The sequence below is a fragment of the Pan troglodytes genome, chromosome 9 (assembly GCF_028858775.2).
Source record: "Pan troglodytes isolate AG18354 chromosome 9, NHGRI_mPanTro3-v2.0_pri, whole genome shotgun sequence".
Lineage (NCBI taxonomy): Eukaryota > Metazoa > Chordata > Mammalia > Primates > Hominidae > Pan > Pan troglodytes.
Genome location: NC_072407.2, coordinates 80,666,807 through 80,689,745, shown reverse-complemented (window position 1 = coordinate 80,689,745; position 22,939 = coordinate 80,666,807). Strand labels below are relative to the sequence as shown.

The following is a 22,939-nucleotide window of genomic DNA, read 5'->3' as shown; positions in this document are numbered from 1 at the left end:
GAGTGAAGAGGAATTTTTTAACTTGAGGGAAATATCTACTTCTGATATGGTAAGAAGGAAGAGTAAAATTCCCAGCTCTTCAGAGGAGCACTGAAGAAAAACTTATGAATAAATTCATTTTCAGCATTTTTTCCTAAAGGCAAAATAGGAAAGTTTTCCACCTTCCGTCACTTGTAATTAAGGCCCAGCCCTCTTCTCAGCCCCCTAGTTTCCTGAGAATTTGCAGTATTCCTTATAGAAGCTTTCCTTTGCAACTACAAATTCAGATGCAAGTTCTTAGCCTCAGGCAAAATGGCTTTATAGGGCATTTTTTCCTCCTGTTCTGTTTGTTTTAATTTCCCAAAGAACCATCTGCCATGATTTATAGAATCAAAGACTCTTAAAAACTCAGTGAGAAGAGGGACTTTGAAGAAAAGTTAGTCCAAGCTCCTTCTGTTAGAGAGGAGAAAATGGAGGTCCTGGGATGTGGAAGCATGGGTTGGTGGAAAATAGAGAAAATCTTCTGTGAGTGGGTACTGAGCTGCATTCTTCAAAACACATTAAATCTGCCAGGTGCAGTGGCTCACATCTGTAATCCCAGTACTTTGGAAGGCCAAGACAGGCAGATTGCTTAGCCTGGGGGTTCCAAACCAGCCTGGGCAACACAGTGAGACCCCATCTCTACAAAAAATTAGCTAGGGATGATGGCACGCCTGTGGTCCTGGCTACTCCGGAGGCTGAGGTGGGAGAATCTCTTGAACCCATGCCACTCAACTCCAGCCTGGGTGACAGAGCAAGATCCCATCTCAAAAAAAAATCAAAATACATTAAATCCAGTAATTTATATATAAGCTTAGAATAGCTCCTGCCACGCGATAACTGCCACCAAATGGTAACACTTTGTATTCTTCTCCATAGAAGTATGGTTAAAACCATTTCCATTGTCAATATGCAGATAAGGAAACTAAATCTCGAAGAGGTTAAGTAAACTGTCGGAGTTCACACAGTTTGTAAGTTGGGGAGCCAGAATTTGGACACTGGGTTTGGCTTGCTTCAGCTACCATATTCTTTCCTATGATTTTGCCTAGTAAGGCTGAAACAAGTAGAACTGGGCTCCAAATTTCCCTTTCTACCACCACTCCACCTCAGCACCACCAAGTTGCACACTCGGGAGAGGGGGCCCCAGACAACCCGAAAACAAAACAAAAACAAAGGCAAACACGAGGTTCTTGAATGGGATGGTAACATGGAACCCAGTGGTGACAGGGACACAGTCACTCACACCAGTAGGATGAACTCAGTGGGTGGCAGGTGACAATTTTGCCTAAACCTACCTATGTCTCAGTCTGTTTTATGCTGCCTTAGAGGAATACCTGAGCATGGGTAATTTATACGGAAAAGAGGCTCATGGGTAATTTATAAGGAACTAAGCTCACAGTTCTGCAGGCTCTATAAGCATGGCAGCCGCATCTGCTCAGTGTCAGGAAGCTTTTACTCATAGCGGAAGGCAAGGGGAGCCAGTGTGGCCATGGCAAGAGAGGTAGCAAGAGAGAAGGGAGGGGTGCCACACGCTTTTAAACAGCCAGCTCTTGCACGAACTAATAGAGCAAGAATTCACTCATTACCTCGGGAGGGCACCAAGCCATTCATGAAGGATCTGCCATCATGACCCAAACTCCCCCCATTAGGCCACCTCCAACATTGGGGATCAAATTTCACCATGAGATTTGGAGGGGACAAATATTCAAACTATATCATCCTAGAACCTAAACAGGACCTCTGCGATCAGAGTTCTATCTCCACTTGAAAGAAGCCATAATCAGCCTTGGCTCTAAGGCTCAAATCAAAATCCTGCCTCCCCAAGAATTTGGATTCTTAGTCTCTGATTGACATCTGCTTTGGCATCTTCAGCTATGCCTTCCTGAGGAAGGCTGAGCCTGCTGGGACACAGGCTGTCTGTCTGTCTGTCTGTCTGTCTCTGGCCCCAGTTCACCTCCCCCTGCCATCTGAAGCTCTTCTTGCTCCGGCCACAGTCATCCTTTCTGGCTCTTTCTCAACCTTGCTGAGCTGCTCTCTGGTTACCTGAACACTCCCTGTACCCACACCTTCCCTCTCTAGGCCTTGCCTAGTATAGTCATCTTTGCCTGAAGGGCCCACTTCATCTCTACCAGTGCCTGAGAAAAATGGCACAGCTTTCAGTAACTGGCTTAAATGCCACCTTCTGCATGTGGTCTTGTCAGCCTGTCTAAATGAAAGGCTTCCGCCTTCCTCTAATCTTTTTCCTTGTATCAACGTTATTCATGCCCATGTCTCATCTCTCCTTCAGAGTTGTGAGTATGTGAGATGAGGGTCTCAACGGCATAGTCCTGGGCACATAGAAGATACTCAGCAATAGTGGGCCAGGTGACTGGTCCTCTTCATTTCCTCATGTCTTGGCTTCCTGATTCCATTCTCCAGTGAGCCAGATGTTCATGGCAAAATCCTATCTATCCCCACACCTAATATTTTATAATTAGTAACCCCAAGGAATGTTATCAAATCAATTATTCCCATGCCTATGGGACTTGATCCCCAAGCCCAATGTAAAGACTAGAAAATGAAGGTGGCCAGGCACGGTGGCTCACACCTGTAATCCCAGCACTTTGGGGGCTGAGGCAGGTGGATGAGAAGGTCAGGAGTTCAAGACCAGCCTGACCAAGATGGTAAAACCCCGTCTCTACTAAAAATACAAAAATTAGCTGGGCCTGGTGGCGGGCACCTATAATCCCAGCTACTCGGGAGGCTGACACAGGGAATTGCTTGAACCCAGGAGACAGAGGTTGCAGTGAGCCAAGATCACGCCACTGCACTCCAGCCTCGGTGACAGAGCAAGACTCCATCTCAAAAAAAAAAAAAAGAAAGAAAATGAAGGCACAGGGAGGTTGTGGCATCCTTGGGCTGTCAGAGTATAAAAGGTAGAAGCAGAGGGAAGACTCTGATCGCAGCCTAGGCCATCTCTGTAACCCGTGGGACTTTGACCCTGAAGCTCTAATCACTGCACAGGAGGGTGGGAGAGCAGGGGAGTGTGTTTCTTAAGTGAATTGTCTCTTTGCAAGTCAATCATTAAAATCTTTTCTTTTGGTGGGTCTGGCTGTCCTTTGTAAGTATCTCCTATGGATGTTGGGGTGAAAGGGAGGGATCTTCATCTGTCAACAGCTGCCCCGGGTATGAAGCTAGAGGTCCTGGGAGTTGAAGTGAAAATAGAAAAGGAAGTCCGGAAACCTGGGTTCTATTTCAGTGTCATCACTCTTGGGTATATACTTGGGATGGGGATTGCTGGGTCCCAGGAGTACATTTGGCTTTCATAGAGTGAAAAGTGTATGTAGCAGTTGACTCTCCCACCAGCAGCAATCCACACCCTCACCACACCCTGCAGCTAACTGTAGGCTGTGTGATGGGGATGGGTTGCATCTGAGGTCCACTCACTCCATGGAGATGTTTCTGCTTCCCTCCCATCCAGATGTTAACAGCTGGCTGCTTACCTTTGGATTCCAGCTACACAACGTGATCCCTGGTTATCCCAAACCAGACATGGATGCCATGGAACCCTCCTACGAGCTCATCCACACACAGATGAAAACGCAGGAGTGGGACAACAGCAAGGTAATTCCTGCACAAGGCTGCCACTCCTCAGGCCACTCAGACATTACTGGAGGGGGTCCCTTCAGCTTTTCAGAAAAGCATGGGCCAGTGATAGACACCAATGTGGTGCCTCCACAGTGCCTGCCAGAGACTGTTCAACAACTACTTAGTAACCCACCACTAGGAAGCTGCTAGGGACGCAGCCATGACCACACACAGACGCTTACAAGCTGCAGTAAGGAGCTTTGTGTGTTACACTGAGTTTGGAGTTCCACAAAAATAATAAGCCTTGGTCACTATCCAGAACAAAAGCACAGGGAGAGAAGGTGGGTTCTAAATAAAAATGTGACATTTTCTGAGTACTTCAATGCACCTGGCCTTATGTGAGTTATTCTATGTAACTCACAAAGATCCCACAGCCATATTGTTCTCATTTTACAGACTCATGCCTGAGGCTTTCCCAGTGCCACACGGCAAGGAAGGGGTAGAGCTGGGATTCAAACCCAGATGTGCCTGTTCTGTATCCTCTTGCTGAGTACAGTGCCTGGCATACTGTAGGTGCTCAAAAAGACTCACTTTCTCTTATCTCGCTTTTATAACCCAATTTCAAAGACTCAGAATTGTATAGCTGGAAAGGTCTTTAAAAACAGTCTCATCCCACCTGCTCACTTCATGCATTCATTTGCTCGCTTCTCCCCTCCCTACTACCCCAATCCATTCATAAATTCTCTATGAGAACCCGACTCTGTGCCAAGCCCCATGCTGTGCCCAGTGAACGCAGGGATGAATCAGGCAGAGACTAAGCCTTCAAGGGATGCTTGCCCAGGGGATGACAGACTAAGGAGGAAAGCAGGTTGCCAGATGGCTTGCTGCTGGTGGTCAGAAACTTTCATATCCATATTTCTTACTCCAGATTGATTCCTTTAGGCCTCAGCATAGCTATCTCCTACCAGACCCCGGAGAATGGGATTCTGCACCCCTGTACGCTGGTGGCACTTCCCACACTGTACTTTAATGCCTCTTTCTTGTCTCGCTACTAGATTATGAGCCCCAAGAGGGTAAGTACTGGGTCTCATTTAGTACCCAGCATACAGGATAGCACACAGTAGGTGCATGAAGCATTTTTGCTAAATAAATAAATGGCTGAAAGAAGTAAACAGCCCAGACATTTCCCCATTTTACAGGTGAGGGGACCAGGGTTTGAAAGCAGCAGAATTCAATGGAGAACCCAAGTCTGCCTGGCCCCAGAGCCCATCGTCTTTCTGCTGCCCAGCCTCTCCAGTTCCCACCACCTCCAGGCCCCGCCCAGATATCCTGGCATTTGCTCTTCCCAGGGCTGAGCACTGCAGCACAGCTCCTCCTCCCTCACCAGGCTCCCTCCTGCACTCCAGAGAGCCCCGGTCTCTGACTGCCTGTCTGCCAACCTCGCCTGTCAATGAATTATTGATTTCTGCCCTTGGCAAGCATCGGAGATCTTTGTTGTTGAGCACTCCAGCTTTCGTGAAACTCTAGGAAATAATTGTTCACAGACAGGGTTCTATTAATTATAAAGAGGACTTAATTTCAGTGAGAAGCCGATGGGCCTGTTGCTAAAGCCATTTCCCTAACTTGCTGATAAGGCCCTGGAGCCTTCCTGAGTGTGGCTTCTCCAAGCTCTGTGAGCCACAGAAGGGACAGGTAGATGATACGCCAAGCTGGCAGGGCCCAACCTGTCCCCTAAAGCAGCCAAGAGTAGGGGCACCCCAGGAGCCCCAAGGAAGCACGGTAGGGCAGAGGCCTTCCTTAGAAATCAGATGTAAATGCAGTGGAGAGCAGTGAAGCAGGGTGGCAGGGTTAATAACAGTCGCTGCCTCTCACCATGTTATGCCTTCTTGCCAAGAATGCATTTCTTGCCAATCCTCCATCTGACGGCATCCCACCACCCCCACCCATCCTTCAGGTCCCAACTCAAGCCTGAGCCTGTCCTCAAACCCCACCTCCTCCACCTTCAGGCCAAGATTCTTCTCAACTTTGTTTGCTCCTTCCTTCTCCAGCAGCCCTTGAAACTGAACCTCTAGAATTGGACAGACCTGGGCTTGCAGGTTGACTTGTTATTAGTTGTATGACTGTGAGCCAGTGACAACCTCTTTGAGCCTTGGTTTCCTTAGACATGAAATTGGAATAATGACAGCACCTACCGTATAAGGTGATTGTGAAGATCACTGAGATAATGAGTGGTAATTATTTGGCTGAAACATCAAGAAATGTTAGCTATGGCTATTACTAGTTCCTCTCTTAGGCCACCAGTGATCACATTTGATTGCAATTATTGTCATATCTGTCTTTCCCAACTAAATGATGAGTTCTTTAGGAGCAAGGATGATGTCTGATTCATTTTTCTGTCACCAGTGCTCACAAAAGGACCTGGCACAGATTAGATACCCCCTGAACAGTTTCTAAATGGAAGGGTGGGTGGATGGATGGATGAAGGTCAGCAGATGTTCTGACCTTCTGGCGACCACCTGGATGTTCTGGTGGTCAGCGGTAGAGCTACATGCCGCAGGTTAATAAATATGTGTGGTTTTGACTTCATTATTTAAGCTGATTCTCCAGGTTCTCAGGGTTTTTTCCCCTTTGTCTTACTCTCTCTCTCACTCTCCTCCCCCATCAGTCTATCCTTGGGGTACAGTGTGAAGTACAGAAGCAGCTCAAGGCCTTTGTCACCTTAGAACGGTTTGACCAGCTCTATGGCTCCACAATCACCAGCTGCCAGCAGGCTCCAAAGACCAAGAAGTTTGCATCCAGCAGCTCAGTCTTTGGCAAGGGGGTCAAGTTTGCCTTGAAGGATGGCCGAGTGACCACAGACATCATCAGTGTGGCCAATGAGGATGGGCGAAGGGTTGCTGCCATCTTGAACCATGCCCACTACCTAGAGAACCTGCACTTCACCATTGATGGGGTGGATACCCATTACTTTGTGAAACCAGGACCTTCAGAAGGTGACCTGGCCATCCTGGGCCTCAGTGGGGGGCGGCGAACCCTGGAGAATGGGGTCAACGTCACTGTGTCCCAGATCAACACAGTGCTTAATGGCAGGACTAGACGCTACACAGACATCCAGCTCCAGTACGGGGCACTGTGCTTGAACACACGCTACGGGACAACGTTGGATGAGGAGAAGGCACGGGTCCTGGAGCTGGCCCGGCAGAGAGCCGTGCGCCAAGCATGGGCCCGCGAGCAGCAGAGACTGCGGGAAGGGGAGGAAGGCCTGCGGGCCTGGACAGAGGGGGAGAAGCAGCAGGTGCTGAGCACAGGGCGGGTGCAAGGCTACGACGGCTTTTTCGTGATCTCTGTCGAGCAGTACCCAGAACTGTCAGACAGCGCCAACAACATCCACTTCATGAGACAGAGCGAGATGGGCCGGAGGTGACAGAGAGGACCAAGGCCTGGACTTCTTGCCAAAGACAGCTACTCTTTTGTGGCCGCATACCTGACTGTGTTGTACTTTTAAAAAAATGATTTTTTAACAAGTGCAGAAACAAAAAGATACTGGTTGCATTGTAACTCATGCAACATCCTTTTTTTTAGAAAAGAAAAACACAAATTTGGCCTTCGCACATTTTTTGCAAAGAACAGAAGGTATTTTTTTCTGTAGTGTGATCACAATGGAAACTTTATTGTCTTTTGCTCCCTTTTTCCTTGAGGATTTTTCCCTTGTCGTTTGGGGTATGTATCTCCTCTCTGAGATGCATCTCCTGGGGTGTGTCCTCGTCTGTCCCTAGGTACCCAGTGTGATGTGGGACATGAATGTCTGTGCTAACTTGTCTCATGTGCAACCCTTTCTTCTTCGATTGGGGTCGGGCAGGAGTAAAGGGAGTGATGGGCCAGTACAACACCCCTTCCAAGGGGGCCTGGGAGGAGGGTCTGTAGGACCTGAGGCTCCTTGGCAGGGCTCCTGCAGAAGAGTGGTGGATTTCTTCTCACCTTGTTCTCTGCCTCCAGAGGATCACAGATGGCTTCATCTTGCTCCAGGGAATTTCATGGTGTTGTTCAGCACCTTTTTTAAGCTGCCCCAAACTCCTGTTCAAGCTTTCTATTTTGATGCTAAATGAAACCTCCTACCACTTTTGCAAATCCTGTGTAGTTGTCGGTGCCACCCCCGTGCTGGGATAGAGAAAGTGTCTCCCAGGTCCTTTCCCCCAGACCAGTGACATAACATCCTGGGCTCAGAGTCCCATCCTCCCGGGAGGGAAAGCACCCAGGATGCCTGTGATTGGTTGGTCCCCCATGATGTTCCTGTTCATCTCCTCCTTTCTCCCAAAGCCAGATGTGAGAACGAGCACTGCACAGCAAGCCTTCAATGTGGGCACCATGTCCACAGAACGGAAGGCCACCCATGGCAAAGGGATGGCAGTGGTGGCGAGGGCACCAGCCTGCCTTCCGAGGCAAAGCCCTCTCTCTATGACTTTGAGTATCTTCCCTCCACCGCTCAGCCGCCACCACTGAGACGTAGGAATGTGGAGGGAGGTGCTTGGTGGCCTTTGATTCTGGAAAAATGCTTAACAAAAAAAGCCAGCCAAAGAGAGGAAGGCATAAGCTAAGCATCCTTCTAACCAGTTCCCAAAGTCCCATCTGCCTCCATGTACCAGCTGATCGCAGAGCTGGACTGGGGCAGGCTGGGCTTCCAGGAAATTCCTGAAGTTCTGAAACAGCTTCCCCTCTAGAGAAGCCCACCCAATGTGTTTTTTAGTGACAGGAAGAAAGGAGGGAAGAGCTGATGTGGTGTGGCCTGCCCATATCATACAACCCCACCAGGAGCAGGGCAGTTCCCAAGGCGGGTGCCCGTAGATCTGGGAGGCCAGGCTGGCGTGATTCTTGTGAAGAACTGTGCCTGTGTCGTCAGGGAGAGGCCTGAGCCCTCTCAGAAGCAGGAACAGCCCACACCTGAAGAGCACGCCCAAGCTGAGGCAGCAGCCAGCAGGCCGGGGGAGCAGTGAGGGCAGGGGGAGTCACAGCCAGAGCTGGGAGCCCCTTGTTCAAGGATTCCATTCCTGGCTCATCCGCCTAATTACCATTGTCATTACCACTCACAGGAGGCTCTGGGAGATGGGAGGGGAAGCCAAATGCTTCCTTTTAAGCTGGGCTTCTTAGAAAATGGAACTTTTATGGGTTACATTTACATTAAGTGTGGAAAATGAATTCTGAGTCTGAGCTATTCCCCATGGAAACCTTGTTGGACTGATAAGCTCATGGCACCTCTATAGCCTTACTCACATAGTCTTCAGAATATTACACAAGTTAATGAAACTGAGAAGGTCTGACTGCATGAGGATCGGAGCAGCATGTAGTCTGGGTTCTGCCTGGCAGAGGGAGGCAACCAAAACTTCTTGGGGAGAGGAGATTTCGCCTTAACGTCATCCCACTGGGATTAGAGGATGTGTTTCGCTAAGTGCTCTTCCTGTTTCCAAAAAAAAAGCCACCCTGCTGCAGCAGTGCGCCTTGGCCTGCTTGTCCACTGGTTGCCCATTGCCCCTGGATCCAGAGCTCTACTGAGTCAGATACAGTGCTCTGCAGGCCTGCTGTGGGAGGCATGAGCTGGAGATGGGGGCTCCCATCTGGCAGGATCATTCTTGGATGAGATGGAAAACAGTTTGGCCTGAAGAACACAAGTTTTGTCCTCCAGAAGGGACTTACGCCTCTCAAAATGTACTCTTCATACCAAGGGCCCTTGGGCAAAGTGCTCCTGCCCAGTTGATCAGTCCCATCCTGGCTGCCCGACATCAGTGAAGACCTGCTGGGGATGTCTGCTCAGAGGTCAGGAACGGCATGCGGTCCACGGGAACCAGCTCCCTATGCTTCCCCCACGCCCTGTCCCTCCTCCACAGCCCCCTCCCCAAAGGAATAGGGTGGACTTTTAGGGATCAAAAACAGAATTATTGGGTGTTTCATTTCTTTTTTTCTTTCTTTTTTTTTTTTTTTCATAGAGATGGGGTCTCACTATGTTGCCCAGGCTGTTCTCAAACTCCTGGCCTCAGGCGATCCACCTTGGCCTCCTGAAGTGCTGGGGTTACAGGTGTGAGCCACTGCGCCTGGACTGTTTGTTTCTTTAAAGGATCTTATATTTTTCCTGTGCTACATACCACCACAGCAGCCCAGCTTCTGTGGGGAGAGAAGTTGAAGGATCCTGAAGTTTAGAAAAAGGATCTCAGCTGTGGCACAGGCAGTGTTATGCACCTCACTGCCACATTGGTGCTGTTGTATTGAAGGTGGTGCTTCTGGCCTTGGCCCTTTTGAGTTGGTTTCCATTTGGGCTGCAGGTGACTCGGTGACTCCCTCCTCAAGCTGTCCTCCTGCTAAGACCAGCAGTCACAAACCCATGGCAAGGGTGAGTGTGAAGGCCTAACCCTGTGCCTATGTAATAGGCTCCAAGCATCGACTCCCATCCTGAGAGGACCGGCCCTTTTGACACTCACCAACCAAATCTGTTCATTCGATAGAGTGACCAGGCCTCCCTCACCTGCCCAGGTGTATGATCCTACAGTTCCTGCCTTCTCTCCTACCCCGCACAGCTGCCAACTGGTCCTACATCCTCAGCCCCTCTGCCACCACCTTAAATAGGACTTTACTGATTCCCCAACTTTGTTTTTTTGTAGGATGAGATTTCCTTTTTATCCCACCCCCCCACACCCCAAACAGACATTGCTGGAGGGCAGACTGGAGGAAGGGGAAGGCATGCAGGTAAATTACTGCCTTGTCAGCCTCTGACCCTCATCTCTCAGAATTGTTGGCTGAGAATTAACCCAAGGACCACACCAGTGCCTGATTTCTACTTAGGGAGAGAGGATTGGAAACGATCCCTAAGAAACTGACTGAGGGTGAGAATGGCCAGGAGGTGTGTCCAAATAACCAGGAGGGGGCACAGAAGATGATGGCAAGGCAGACTGGGCAGTGTTTTGTAGACACAGAACAAAGAATCAGAATTTGAAAAAAGAAGAAAAACAAATCTTCTCAGCTGCAACTTTAAAGTATCACCTTTATAGATGGCAGGGATTTCCATTATGCAAATGGAATCTAAGATTTCAATGTGAAATCTTAGAATGCAGTTTTACCACTTGCAGTCTTGTATTTGTGGTGGCCATGTGGTGAGGGCGGTGATGCTGAGCTTTCTGCCCAGGAGGAATGAGCTTTCAAGCTCTCAGCAGGGTGTCAGGCTTGGGGATTTGAGCATCCACTGCTCAAAGACCAGGCTATTCTCCAGTCCTCACGGCAGCCACTAAGCCCAGGAGCCAGACCTGGCCCGGGGACACATCTCCTGAGGGATCCCAGAAAGAACTCAGTCTTTCCTTTCCCTTGGGGTCCTTGTTAGAATGAAAACCTCTCTATTTAAGGCACATCATTCCCAGCTAGGTTTATACACTTGTCTATATTTTACTGGAGGAAAGGGAATTCAAAAAGAACTCTGCAGTTCAAGGCCCTTTCATTTAACCTTCCAAAAACAGCAAACTCATTTTAAAGACTCATTGCTGAGGTGATAGAGAGAAACCTTATCCTCTCCAACCTTTACATTCACAAAAACCATCTTTGTGTACTTGACTGCCCTAGACAGTGGTGACTCTTAGGTTTCATTACGAATGTGGAAGATCAGAGTGTGGGAAGGCCCAGGCGAGGGCCAATGTTGTGTTTCTTACCCCCTCTGGAATGCCAAAGGCAAGGTACTAGGTGACCTCCTGGTCCCCAAGAAAATGTGATTTATTCTGAGGGCGAACAGCCAAGGGAGGACTAGTCTGGAGCACGCTCGGCCGTCCTGGCAGGAGCTGAGCCTCAGGTGTCTGGCGGTGCCCCAGCAGCCCTGGATTCACCCAACACCAGAATCCCACTTTTCTAAATCCACCTGTTGTTCTGAGGACCTCTGAACCCGCAGCTTCGGCAAAAGGAGTCTGTACCAAGCTGCCTCTGGATGACCAACACTGGAGACTCTGGCCTTACCATGTGGAAATCATTTTCCTGAAGTCTGGAACTAATTTTGAGAAGTTTTTTTCTCAACACTTTTGTGTTTCTAACTCTGTATCTTGACTGTGTAAATACCAACAAGGCTGTAAATAAATGCAGATGTAGATACCTTCTAGAAAAAAAAAAAAGCATAAAAACAAAACCAGAAGTGATCCCGTGTAGCCTTCATTGACAAATAAAGACTATTTTGTGTTTACATGTGTCTGGTGGCCTTTGCTTGGAGATAGAGGCTTCCTCTTGCCTGTCCCAGCACCCGAGCCATCCTGGGTTTGCACTTCCCTGCTGGCTGCTATCAGGATGACCTGGGAGAGGACTCAGTCCTAGGCCCCAGGGTCCCTCTAAATCCCTCCAGGCTGCAGCTCTGTCAAGACGGATGTCCAGAGGGTCTCTAAGACCCTGAAGCTTGACTTTGCAATTGCATGACAGGAATAAATATCACAGCTCCTCTGACATCACTAGTGCAGCGTGGCTCCCCATCCCACTGCTGCCCTCATTCAGGGACAGGCTGAAGGGGCCAACGAACCCAACCCTCCCAGAGGAGGGAGCCTTGCTCCACCACTGGGCACACAGAGTCATCCACCATGCCACTGCCTTCCACAAGGGATGTGAGCCATTGCACTTTAAAAATAAATGACTGTATATTCATCATACAAATAATTGTAACTACATAATACACCTTGGGAAATGAGAAAGGAAGAAAATTCCTTCGGGCTTTCCCCGCCTCTGTGTGTTCTTAATGTTGTTGTTTTTTATCTAAGGTGTTGTCATCACAGCATACGGGTCATTTTTCACCCTGCTTTTCTCACTTAACCTCATGTTGAACCTATCAGCCCTAGGAGTCAGGGACAACAGCTGGTCTCTTGAAAGAGTACACGTGCTAAGCCCAGCTCCCTGGTGTGAATGGCAAACCTTATGAAAATTCAAATAATTGTCCTTTGAGGACAGGAATTAGAATAGAAGTCCTCATCTCTCGCCCATCAGCCTCAGGACTGGTCACCACCAGGTCCTCAGGGAAGGAGCCGCAAGCTTTGGGGCTCTTCCTTCCACCCAGGCCCCTGTGGGTTTTCCAGGCCTTGCTGCCCAGACCATTGCACGTTGGTGGGTCAGTGGTCCCAATAGGCACTGACAATCTCGCTCTGGGAATCAAGCCAAATTTGGTGCAGAACACAGCTCTAGTACTGTGTGATCTTTGGCAAGTCATTTAACCCCTCTAAGCTTTGGATTTTCCATCTATGCTGAGAGTATGGTGATATAGACCCCCCACCACCACCCCCAGTCACTGCTTAGAGCACTTGAAAGAACATGCGAGTAATGTAGCCCATGACTCAGAACACAGCAGACTTTCCCCAGTGCCCAATGTGAGTTGTCCCCGTCACACCTCCCTCCCTCACCAGCCCACCCCACCTTCCAAAGTCTAGTACTGTTTCCACTACACCAGTGGTTCTCGAACTTTGGGCTGCATCCAAATCACCCAGAAGTCTTATTAAAACACAGATTGCTAGGTTCCACCACCAGAATTTCTCAATCAGTGGGTCTGGGTGCAGCCTTATAATCTGCAATGCTAACAGGTTCCCAGGTGATTCTGATGCCCCATCAGGCTTGAGAGCCGCTGCCAACTACACTATCCTTTATACTGTACAGAATAAGCCACTGAGCCTGGCACTTCAGATACCCTCAATCAATGACAATACGCTCAATCAATGCCCCTTCTCTTCCCCACGTAGCCACAGTCTGCTGCATGGGTCATGCACCAGCCCACAGTTGTTTCTAGACTTTGACCCACATGGGCCTTTGCACGAGCTGCTGCCTTGAGCCCAGCTGAAATAAACTCTTGCTGCTCATTCCCCTCTGGAAAGGCGCTCCCTAAGCATCTGCCATGCACATGCCCTTTCAGGACTCGATCATTCTTGCATGTGCGCTCCTCCAGGCCAACGAGGCTGTCTAATTTCCTGTGTGTTTCCCAGTACCCAAAACAGCTTCTCAGCCGTGGGTCACCCTAAGGTCAGCTTTTGCTTTCTTCGAAGATCCCACTCCCTCTGATGTATTTGAGAAAGAGGGCCTTGTCTCCTGTTCCCTTCCAAATGGAGGCCACGCCTCCTCTGAACAGGCTGCCCGCTCCCTGCCCCCCACCCACACCACCTCAGCCACTCTCCTCCCAAAGCTGCTGCAGCTGTGCAAGGCCCTCAGGAAGGAGGAAGAGGTAAGAACCAGGGCCTCTCCTTCCCCGCCAGCCCCAGGTCCTCAGGTCCCGCTAAAATCCTGCCCTCAAAGTTGTGTGGGTAATTAGGACTTTCCTGATCCATCGGAGGCTGTGGAGAAAATTACAACATAGGAGGAAAAAGACCTTAAAAGTGAGTACTATTTCTTTCCCATATCCAGAGAAGCGTCTAAGAAGTTAAATGTTAAACGTCTTACAGGGGCTTCCCGCTTGGTCACATCCCACCCTGACCTTGTTCCTGGTCCTCATAGTCACCTCTGTGGGAGGCTCTCCTTCCAACCTTCACACTAGAAATCTCTCCCCAGACCCTGGGAAACTCCATCCATACACAAGGGCCCACCCCTGCCCGCGTCAGGCAATCTAGCAATTAATTTCTCAAGCCTGAATTAATCAGTCTGGAATAACCCCAGGGTGGGCCCCAGTTCCCACCCCCAGACCAGCCCCCTTCCAATGTCTCATGGACAATAGGAGTTGCAAATACATTCTTCACCCTTTCAAGAATCCAAAACATATATGTGGAGTTACACGCACACACCTTGCAAGGACGAATATCACTTCTCAGGAGCAATGCAGCCTTAAACCCAAGGAGAAGAACAGAAGCATTCTCCTATCTGCCCTGTAATCTGCAAGCCCATCCTGTCCCAAAGAACGTCAGAAGCTGCCATTGTATGTAGAGCTTTCAAAATAGGCCCACTCCCAGGACTACCAGAGTTAGGAAGTGTACCCGTTACCTGGGCCAAGACGCAGTAGAGCTTTGAAATTCCTTCTGATGAATATCTAAGTTCTTAGGGTAACAACCTATGATATGAGAATAGAGGAAATGGGGTCATTCTTTCAGATTCGGATATTTATTATATGAGTGAGTAGATAGATGAGTAGAGAATGGATGACTGTATGAATAAACACCATAGCCAGGCCCTTGACAAGGCCTGGAGGAGGAATTACAATCAGTCAACAGCCATTTAATGAGCACTTCATATATACAAGATCCCAGCCTAAGCAGCCTCAGAAAACCTGAAGGTGTAAGACAGGACCCTTTGCTGATAAGCATCACCACTCAATCAGGGAGTCTAGAAAGATTCAGAAAACGGACTCTGTGATACTAAGGAGCATGTGCTCTGTGTCACTATTCCAGAAGCCTCGGCATCCAAGCTTGCTAGAACCCAGAAATCTCAGAGAGGTGGCCTGAGGCCCACCCAGTGGACTCAAGAGCCTCCATTAGCTTGAGCTCAGTCTGGCGTCTGAGACATTGCCAGTTTTACAGCAGCCAGGGCTCCAACACTACGGAGTGTGAGGGTGCAGACTGGATGGTACAGGAGCAGAATTCTGTTGGCAGCAGAATCCCATCAACACCCAAGAGTCTGGTCCAGACCCTGGAGGTGTCAGTCTAGGCAGAGGGGCTAGAGGAACAAGCAGGGCAAGGTGATAACGTGGCAGTGAGATGGACACAAGTGCCCTGGTGTCCACACTCGACTCACATGGGTTTGGTGGTGGGGAGAACCAAGCTCTGGGGGACACAATCTCATCACCTGCCCATAGCCATGATTCTGTGACAGCAGGACCAGCCCCAGCCCCCACGTCCTGCCCATGGCTAAGGTTCCTAATGTGCTCTATCAGCCTGTGATCTGGGCTAAAAACTCAGGGCCTCCAGCTGGCTTGGGGGTGGAGAGAGGGGGAGTACCCAAGTGCTAAGAAAGTAGCTCCAACAAAACCCACTTTCCACGGTGCCAAAGGAGAACTCAGGGAGGGCTGAGTGAAGAGAGGAAGGAACCCGAGAAAACTTCCTGGAAGAGGTGGATTTAGTGAGAAAAGATTAGGTGAGCGGAAAGTGTGTTTTTCATGTGGACCTGGGGGAGCCTGGGCCTCCGAGCCTCACTTCTGGAAACCAAGTCCAGTAAGCATGAAGCCAAAATTTCCTGGGGCTCCAATCCAGCATGTCTCCACTTTTTTCACACTGCAAAACCCACAATGGTTGATGTTTGATGTAGGACCCACTCCCATAGGTATGCCTAGATTTGCGATGATGTGGGTGGCGGTGATCTGCAAATCCCAGCACGCAGGAACACCTCTTCTTTTTCCCCCACTCATAAAGCATCTCAGAATGCACGCAAGAGAGAGAAAGATCACGTTACAGGGACAATTCTGAAGGCATGCTAATTTATAGCAAAAATAATTTGCCAAGTAGTACTTGAGTATTCATAATGACTGACTCCTGGCCCATTGCCTCACTGTTTGTAGTAACACAAAGACCAGGAACAATTGCTACCTCCTTTTTTCTCCTCTTTCTGTTGTGGGTCAGGGAGTTCCCCATAAACAGATCCTGAGATGAGGATGTGTCTGAAAGTAGGTTATTAGGAAGTGGTCCCAGGGAAAATGGGTACACAAATAGAGATGAGGGAGAGGAAATAGGGAGGGCCGATCAAGGGTGTGAAAATCCAGCAAAGTTCCAAGAGAATAATTTTGGCTAAGTCCTGCAGGAGAGTTGTGGAAACATAACAAGTCACACCTGGGAGTTTTCCCCCTGGGGGCAGGCAGCTGGGCTTTTGACACCTCTGCACCTGCCAGTCATCAGTTAAGGGCTGCTCCTGGGACTGTCTTTACCCAGGCACTTCTGGCTCTCCGTGCACTCAGGCAAAATGAGCTCTGGCAGCCTGAGGACAGCCTGCCTACAAAGACTCCCAGGTGTTACCTGCTGGGAATGAAAGCACACAGGCTTCATTCATTTGCATCCAAGAGGGTTGAAGGAGTCTCACAGCATCTACTGAAATCTCATATCCTACGCCGCAGTAGGCACCTAGTAAATGCTGGTTGCTTATTGGCTAGCAAAGGATGCATCCAAGAGAACAGGACACAATAATCACGTGCATTAAAGCTGACGCTGGGTGGGGGGACCCCACCTATTTGGTTTACCACCGTATCCCTGGTACCTGGCACAGGAACCTTGTACACACGTTTGTTGGATAAATGATAAATGGATCTCCCCATGGTGATGTTGTTATCTGAGAGCTTCTCCAGGTCTCCCTAGTTCCCCCCCGTCAGTTCTTGCCTGACTCAGTTGATGCTGCCTGAGACCACAGAGCACTCAGGAGGAGCTCACTGGGGCTTCATCACATGGTGACCCACCTCACTGAGCAAGTGCCGCCCACCTGTTAGGCCCAACGTCTGCCCTGTTCTCTCTAATCAGATGCTTCTGAGGACAAGCAGTGTGGCTCAGTAGACACGATAGGTGTGGGCTGCAGACCCAGTACTTCCTACATTTAATCTCATTTGAACCTACAACAAAATTCATGGTAGGTATTATTACCTTCCATTTTGCAGATGAGCTTTATAAGACCCAGAGATGGTTTGTGCTATTAAATGATAGAATCAGAATCAGTCCAGATTTACCTAACTCCAAGTTCTAGGCTATCGATCTTACATCTTAAAGCTCAGGAGTGAGGGAGTTTCTGATGTGACAGCCTTCATACATTGACATCTGAAGATGGACAACCACCTTTCCAGTGCCCAGAAGGTCACCCATCCACAGACACAAGGCTCACCTGAGATTTTGCTCAACTCCAAATTTAGGGCTGGCTCCAAGGGCGTGCGACCTGTGTAGTCACACAGGGTCCTGCACTCAGGGCCCACTCTTGGTTTAATGCTCTGCTGTTGCCATCTTGAAACAATTTTTGAACAAGGTCCTGTGTTTTCACTTTGTACTGGGCTGTGCAAGTTATGGAGGCAGCCCTGTCCATACTGCTTACCCAGTGTGAACAAACTTTCAGCATTCTAGGACATTCTCAAGAACCTGAGGCAGAGGATGAGACCTGGAGCCCCCCAAATGGGTGGGGAAGCTGTGGGCAGGAAAGCCCTTCCATACATGTTGGGTCAGGACTGGATAGAACCAGTCAAGACCTTCCCACCAGCTCCAAGCCAGGAAACCCCCACTCAGTGGTAAACATCTAAGTCCATTAAGTGGCAAAGACTTGGAGCACAGGTAAAGACTGTGGGGCACAAAGAAGCTACAAACCAGTTCTGGCTAGGGGAGGATAAATCAGGAGAGGCTTCTAGAGGAAGGCAACCCCTTGACTGTTCAGAGAAAGAAATGAAGAAGGGCATTCCAGATGGAGGGTGTCGTAGAGTTAAGGTACCAATGTGTCCTGCGGGTGGCTTGGCATATCGTGGGGGAGCCAGGGGAGGGGCCTTAAGAGTTAGGGCTGAACAGGTGGGCAGAAGCCAATCAGGTAGGCTTGACTTTTCCTCCTCCTCCTCTGGTTTTCTTAAATATTCATGCACACACCATGCACATTCTCCTGGGTTAGTATCCATTTGCACCCAAAATCTTGCCAGATGGCTGGGAAGCATTTATATGAGAAGCTTTATTTTCTCCAGCTAGGCGTTTATCTGCTCTTCCACTCTACTGTACAGAACAGGTGATGTACTTAACACACCCCTGATTTCTTCACATTCATAGCGCCACCTAGTGGCCACCTGTCACACTTTCCCATTCCTCCAAACTGATAGGCAGAAAAACATGGGTGAGATCAGGTAAGATCATGCTCATCCCTTGTCCTGCTCCTGTACTTCCTAGAGTTCAGACGACCTCCATACGAGAACCCTTTCGACCTGTACAACAGTCCCAAGGTTCAGCAATGACTCTCAGATGATGCCCTAAAAGCACCTCACACTCTCACACCAGAAAGGAAAAGCAGGAAAATTAGCTCTAGCAGTCTCTACCTTCCTTCTGCTCCCTGGGCCAATGTGAAGAGGATCCTTCAGTTCTGAATGTTCTGCCCCCAGCACCATACAGACAACTACAGAGGCCGCTGCTGTGCCTGAGGTTGGAAAAAGGTGGACAAAACAGCACTCACGACTCATGGGACTTGGAGAGATTTATCTTAGGCATCTTTAAACAATCAATGATGCTAACAGCAATAACAAGCAGAACAAGGAGGAGGAGAAGGAGCTATTTCTTGAGAGCCATTCCCTCTACCAGACAACCACACTAGGCCTTTTACACTTCTTCCTTGAATGCATTTTTCTAAGTTCATTAAATCTTTCCCACTGCAAGGAAAGCTTCAGATGGCAATTAACATGTACTGGGTGCCTACAATGTGTCAAGCAGTTTCCTAGGCACTTTGAATGCATTTGCTCATTTATTACTCACCACAGTACAACAAGAGAGGTACTGTTAGTATCCAGTTTTCAGGCGGAGAGGCAGGCACTTGCCAAGGGCATGTGAGGTAGCAAGCAGATGGAGGAACTGGGAGTTGAAGCTGAGCAACCTAGTTCCAGGCTTGCACGATTCATCACTACCCAGACTCCCTCCTAGGCTGAGACAAAAAGAAAATGTGTACACCCTGTCCTGGAATTTACTGGTCTACTTAGGAAGAGAGATATATAACTGAAGATCCATAAGGCATTCACTTATTTACTCATTCTGCAAACTTTCCCTCAAGGACATCTTACACCAGGTGTGGATGAGTGTGTAGGTGTTAATTCCCTCAGTCTGGTGGGAAGAGAAGCTAAGCCAGGTTGTGCCTGCCCACCAGTGATTCAGGATGAGGCAGCAGGCACTGGGACTCACGGGATGAGAAACAGAGTTTGGGGACAGCTGGCCAGGCAGTGCCCAAGCCCTGGTCTAATGGGGTCTGAAGAATACCTCTCTGCCCAGCAGATAAGGAATTCTCAGCAAACTGCTATCCCTTATTATATCTAAAAAGCTCCACCGATTTTCTTCCTTTAGCTTTATGCCTCCTACCTAGGAAGAGAAGGTGAATACTGTCTGATGGGTGGTCAAGCAGGACCTAGCTTCTTGCAGCAAAAACAGAACTAGCGCTTCCTGGGTCCAAGGCTCCAGATAAACTGGCCTGAGCTGCCATCTACCGGCCAACTGTGCACACTGCAGCAGATACTGCCAAGGCCACCTTCTTGACCAGGTGCAGAGGGATGGAGGACTAAGGTGGCTGAATTCCTTAACTGTTAAGACAGGGGGAGGCTGTCATCTCCTAGTGTGTTACAAACAAAAGGAGACTGAGACTCTGAGAGGTGGCACAAGGTAGTAATCATTTCCATTGACCATTTGCCAGGCACCGTGAAAAGCACTTCACATTGCTCTTCTAATTGAATCTTAAGAATCTCATGAGTACTATTACTTATCCCCCCTTTATGTGTTGTGTTTCTGAAGTCTCTCCATTCTATAATAGTTTTCCCTTCTTTTTAATGCTATTTATTTATTAAAGAAAAAGGTTATTTGTACTCCTGGATATCTCACAACCTGGATTTAGCGGCTAGTTCTTCATGGTGTCACTTTACTTGTTCTCAGGCCTCATAATTCCTAGAAGCTGGCATGTAGCACTAAAGGCTTAATTAAATTCAGGTTCCATTGTTCTAAGCAAGACTAACTCATAGGTACTTTCTATTACATCTAATGGGGGACACATAGTGTTTGATTATTCTACTTCTAGTGATAAGATTTGGTGACGTTAAATTAAAAAATGCTGACTTCTTAGTCTATTATTCCTTCATTAACTGGAACTCTTCTTTAAATAAGTAAAATATCCAAGTAAGTGGAGCAGTTAGAGAACCTGCACAGGCTGCATAGAGCAGCTATGTGGAGCCGAAAAGCAAATAGTGGCAGCCAGATTGGAGAAGAACAAAATTTGGAGGGCCACTGAACTGGCAGAATTCACCTCCCTTTTCCACTCTGGTATCTCCATGCCTTGACTCAGGTAGTTGAAAGTCCAGAGGTGCGCATCCAAAAGAAACCTCTATTTCACCTCCAGGAGTGGGAAGGGGCCCCCTGAGAGTGGCAGCATTAACAGCGGAGGCCCATAGACATGGGGGAAGCTTCTCTCTGATTGGAGGAGCGGGGGTGTCAAGAGTATGGGTGAACCTCCACTACATTTTCTCTCTGTCCTTTCACCAGTTGGTCCTAGATGCAGGTGCAGTAGTTGAAGCAAGTGTGTGTCAGAGAGAGGCAAATAAAGCCTGAGATTTCTGGCTGGAAAACCTAAAATGTGGGCCTCAGGGCAATGAAAAATACCAAGGGAAATGGTGATGATGGAGGAGCTCAAGACAGTGGTAAAGTCGTTTGTGAATGCCCAGACTCATCCCTGAGCATCGCATGCATAGATCTGATCCTACGCAGTATGCCATAAACTTTGAGAACTGAACTCAGAAAAGAGTCCATGGCTCTGGTCCCAGACTGCCCATTGGGTGGCACACATGCAGAACAGATTTGAATAGCCTGACAGTGTCTTGGAAAACCAAGCAGACATTGAAACCACAATCTATAGAAGGTTGGTCAAAATATGTTCTGAACCCAATCTAGTCAAATGCTTGCAAAAAAAAAAAAAAACTCTCCATAGAATTAAGATCCAGTGTTATAACATTTGAAGTAGTCAAGACACTTGGCCTATGAGGAAAATCTTAGCCAATACTGAGATGACACATATGTTGACCTTATCTATGAAAGACTAAAGCAGCTAATATAAAAGTGCTCCAAAAGTGAGAAGGAACATACTTGAAACAAATGAAAGGTATGAAGTCTCAGAAAAGAAATAAAAGATATAAAGAAAAACCAAATGAAAATCTGACAACTAAAAAAACACAATGACCAAAAGTTTAAACATTCACTGGATGGGCTCAATATGGCAGAATGGAGATGACAGAAAAAGAATGAATCAGCTTGAAGACAGACATTTTTAAATAGCCAATTTAAACAACACAGAGGAAAAAAGACTGGAAACAATGAATACAGCCTCAGGGATGTATGGGACCACATGAAAATGTCTAATTGTGCCATTTGAGTCAGAGAAAGAGAAGAGACAGTGCAGTGCAGAAAACATGCTTACAGAAATAAAAACTGAAAACTTTCCAAATTTGGAGAAAAACATAAACTTACAGATTCAGGAAGCCCCAGAAACTCCAAGCAAGACAAATTCAAAGAAATTCATTCCTAGACATTATAACCAAACTACTGAAATTAAAAGCAAAAGAAAAAAAAAGAGAATGTCCCGGAAAAAAATAACACATTACTTATACAGAAACAATGATTCAAGTGACTGTGAACTTTGCATCAAAACCCATGAAAGCCAGAAGACAGAACATTCTAAAGTGCTCAAAGAAAACAAATGTCAACTCAGAATTCTAAGTCCAGTGAAAATAACCTTTAGGAATGAAGGTAAAAGTAAGAATTCACAAATGAAGTAAAACTAAGAGAATTTTTCATCAGCAATCAGCTCTGCAACAACTGCTCAGGGAAGTTCTTCAGACAAAGGAAATGATAACTGGACAGAACTCTTGGAACATCAGGAGTTGGAAAAGAGCAACAAAAAATGATAATTGTGTAAACATGACAGATTATTCTTCTCTTAAGTACTTTAAACTATGTTTGATTGTTGAAAGTAAAAGAGTCTGAAAGTAAAAGAGTCTCAAAGGGTTTCAATACAGAGGAGGGAGGGTAAAAAGAACTACATAATAATAATCTTTCTACATTCCACTTGAAGTGGTGAATATTTCTTATTATTTCTGAGCAAAACATTGAGAACATCTATTCCAATCTCGAGTAATGACTAAAAGACATATAGCAAAAGCACGATAATTTAAATACAAGAAAAAAATGTTCAAAGAACCCAAAAGAAGACAGAAAATGAAAAACAAAGAAAAAGCAAATAATAAAATAGAAGGCCTAAATACAAAGATGTCAATAATTACAATAAATACAAATGATTTAAGCACATCAACTAAAAGAGATATCAGGATAAAAATATATGACCCAACTATATGTTGTATTTTAAAAATCATCTTAAATATAAAGCTATGCATAAGTTAAAAGTAAAATGATGGCCTAGTACCGTGGCTCGCACCTGTAATTTCAGCACTTTGGGAGGCCGAGGCGAGCAGATCGCGAGGTCAGGAGATTGAGACCAGCCTGGCCAACATGGTGAAATCCCGTCTCTACTGAAAATACAAAAATTAGCCAGTCATGGTCGTGGGCACCTGTAATCCCAGCTACTCAGGAGTCTGAGGCAGGAAAATCCCTTGAACCTGGGAGACGGAGATTGCACTGAGCCGAGATCATGCCACTACACTCCAGCCTGGGTGACAGAGCAAGACTCCATCTCAAAAAAAAAAAGAAAAATGATAAAA

At 47.6% G+C, this 22,939-nt stretch overlaps 1 protein-coding gene across 19 annotated transcripts in view; it reads left to right on the top strand.

The window, feature by feature from the left end:
* The window catches only part of TENM4 (teneurin transmembrane protein 4), a 3,006,191-nt gene extending 2,994,406 nt beyond the window's left edge, over positions 1–11,785 (top strand). For all 19 annotated transcript variants that reach the window (XM_054661572.2, XM_063784373.1, XM_063784372.1 and 16 more), the window contains 2 exons: positions 3,479–3,621; positions 6,251–11,785. In XM_054661572.2, coding sequence (XP_054517547.2) covers positions 3,479–3,621; positions 6,251–7,009 — 902 coding nt within the window. In that variant the 3' untranslated portion in view covers positions 7,010–11,785. The remainder of the gene's footprint in view (positions 1–3,478; positions 3,622–6,250) is intronic.
* The last annotated feature ends 11,154 nt before the right edge of the window (positions 11,786–22,939 follow it).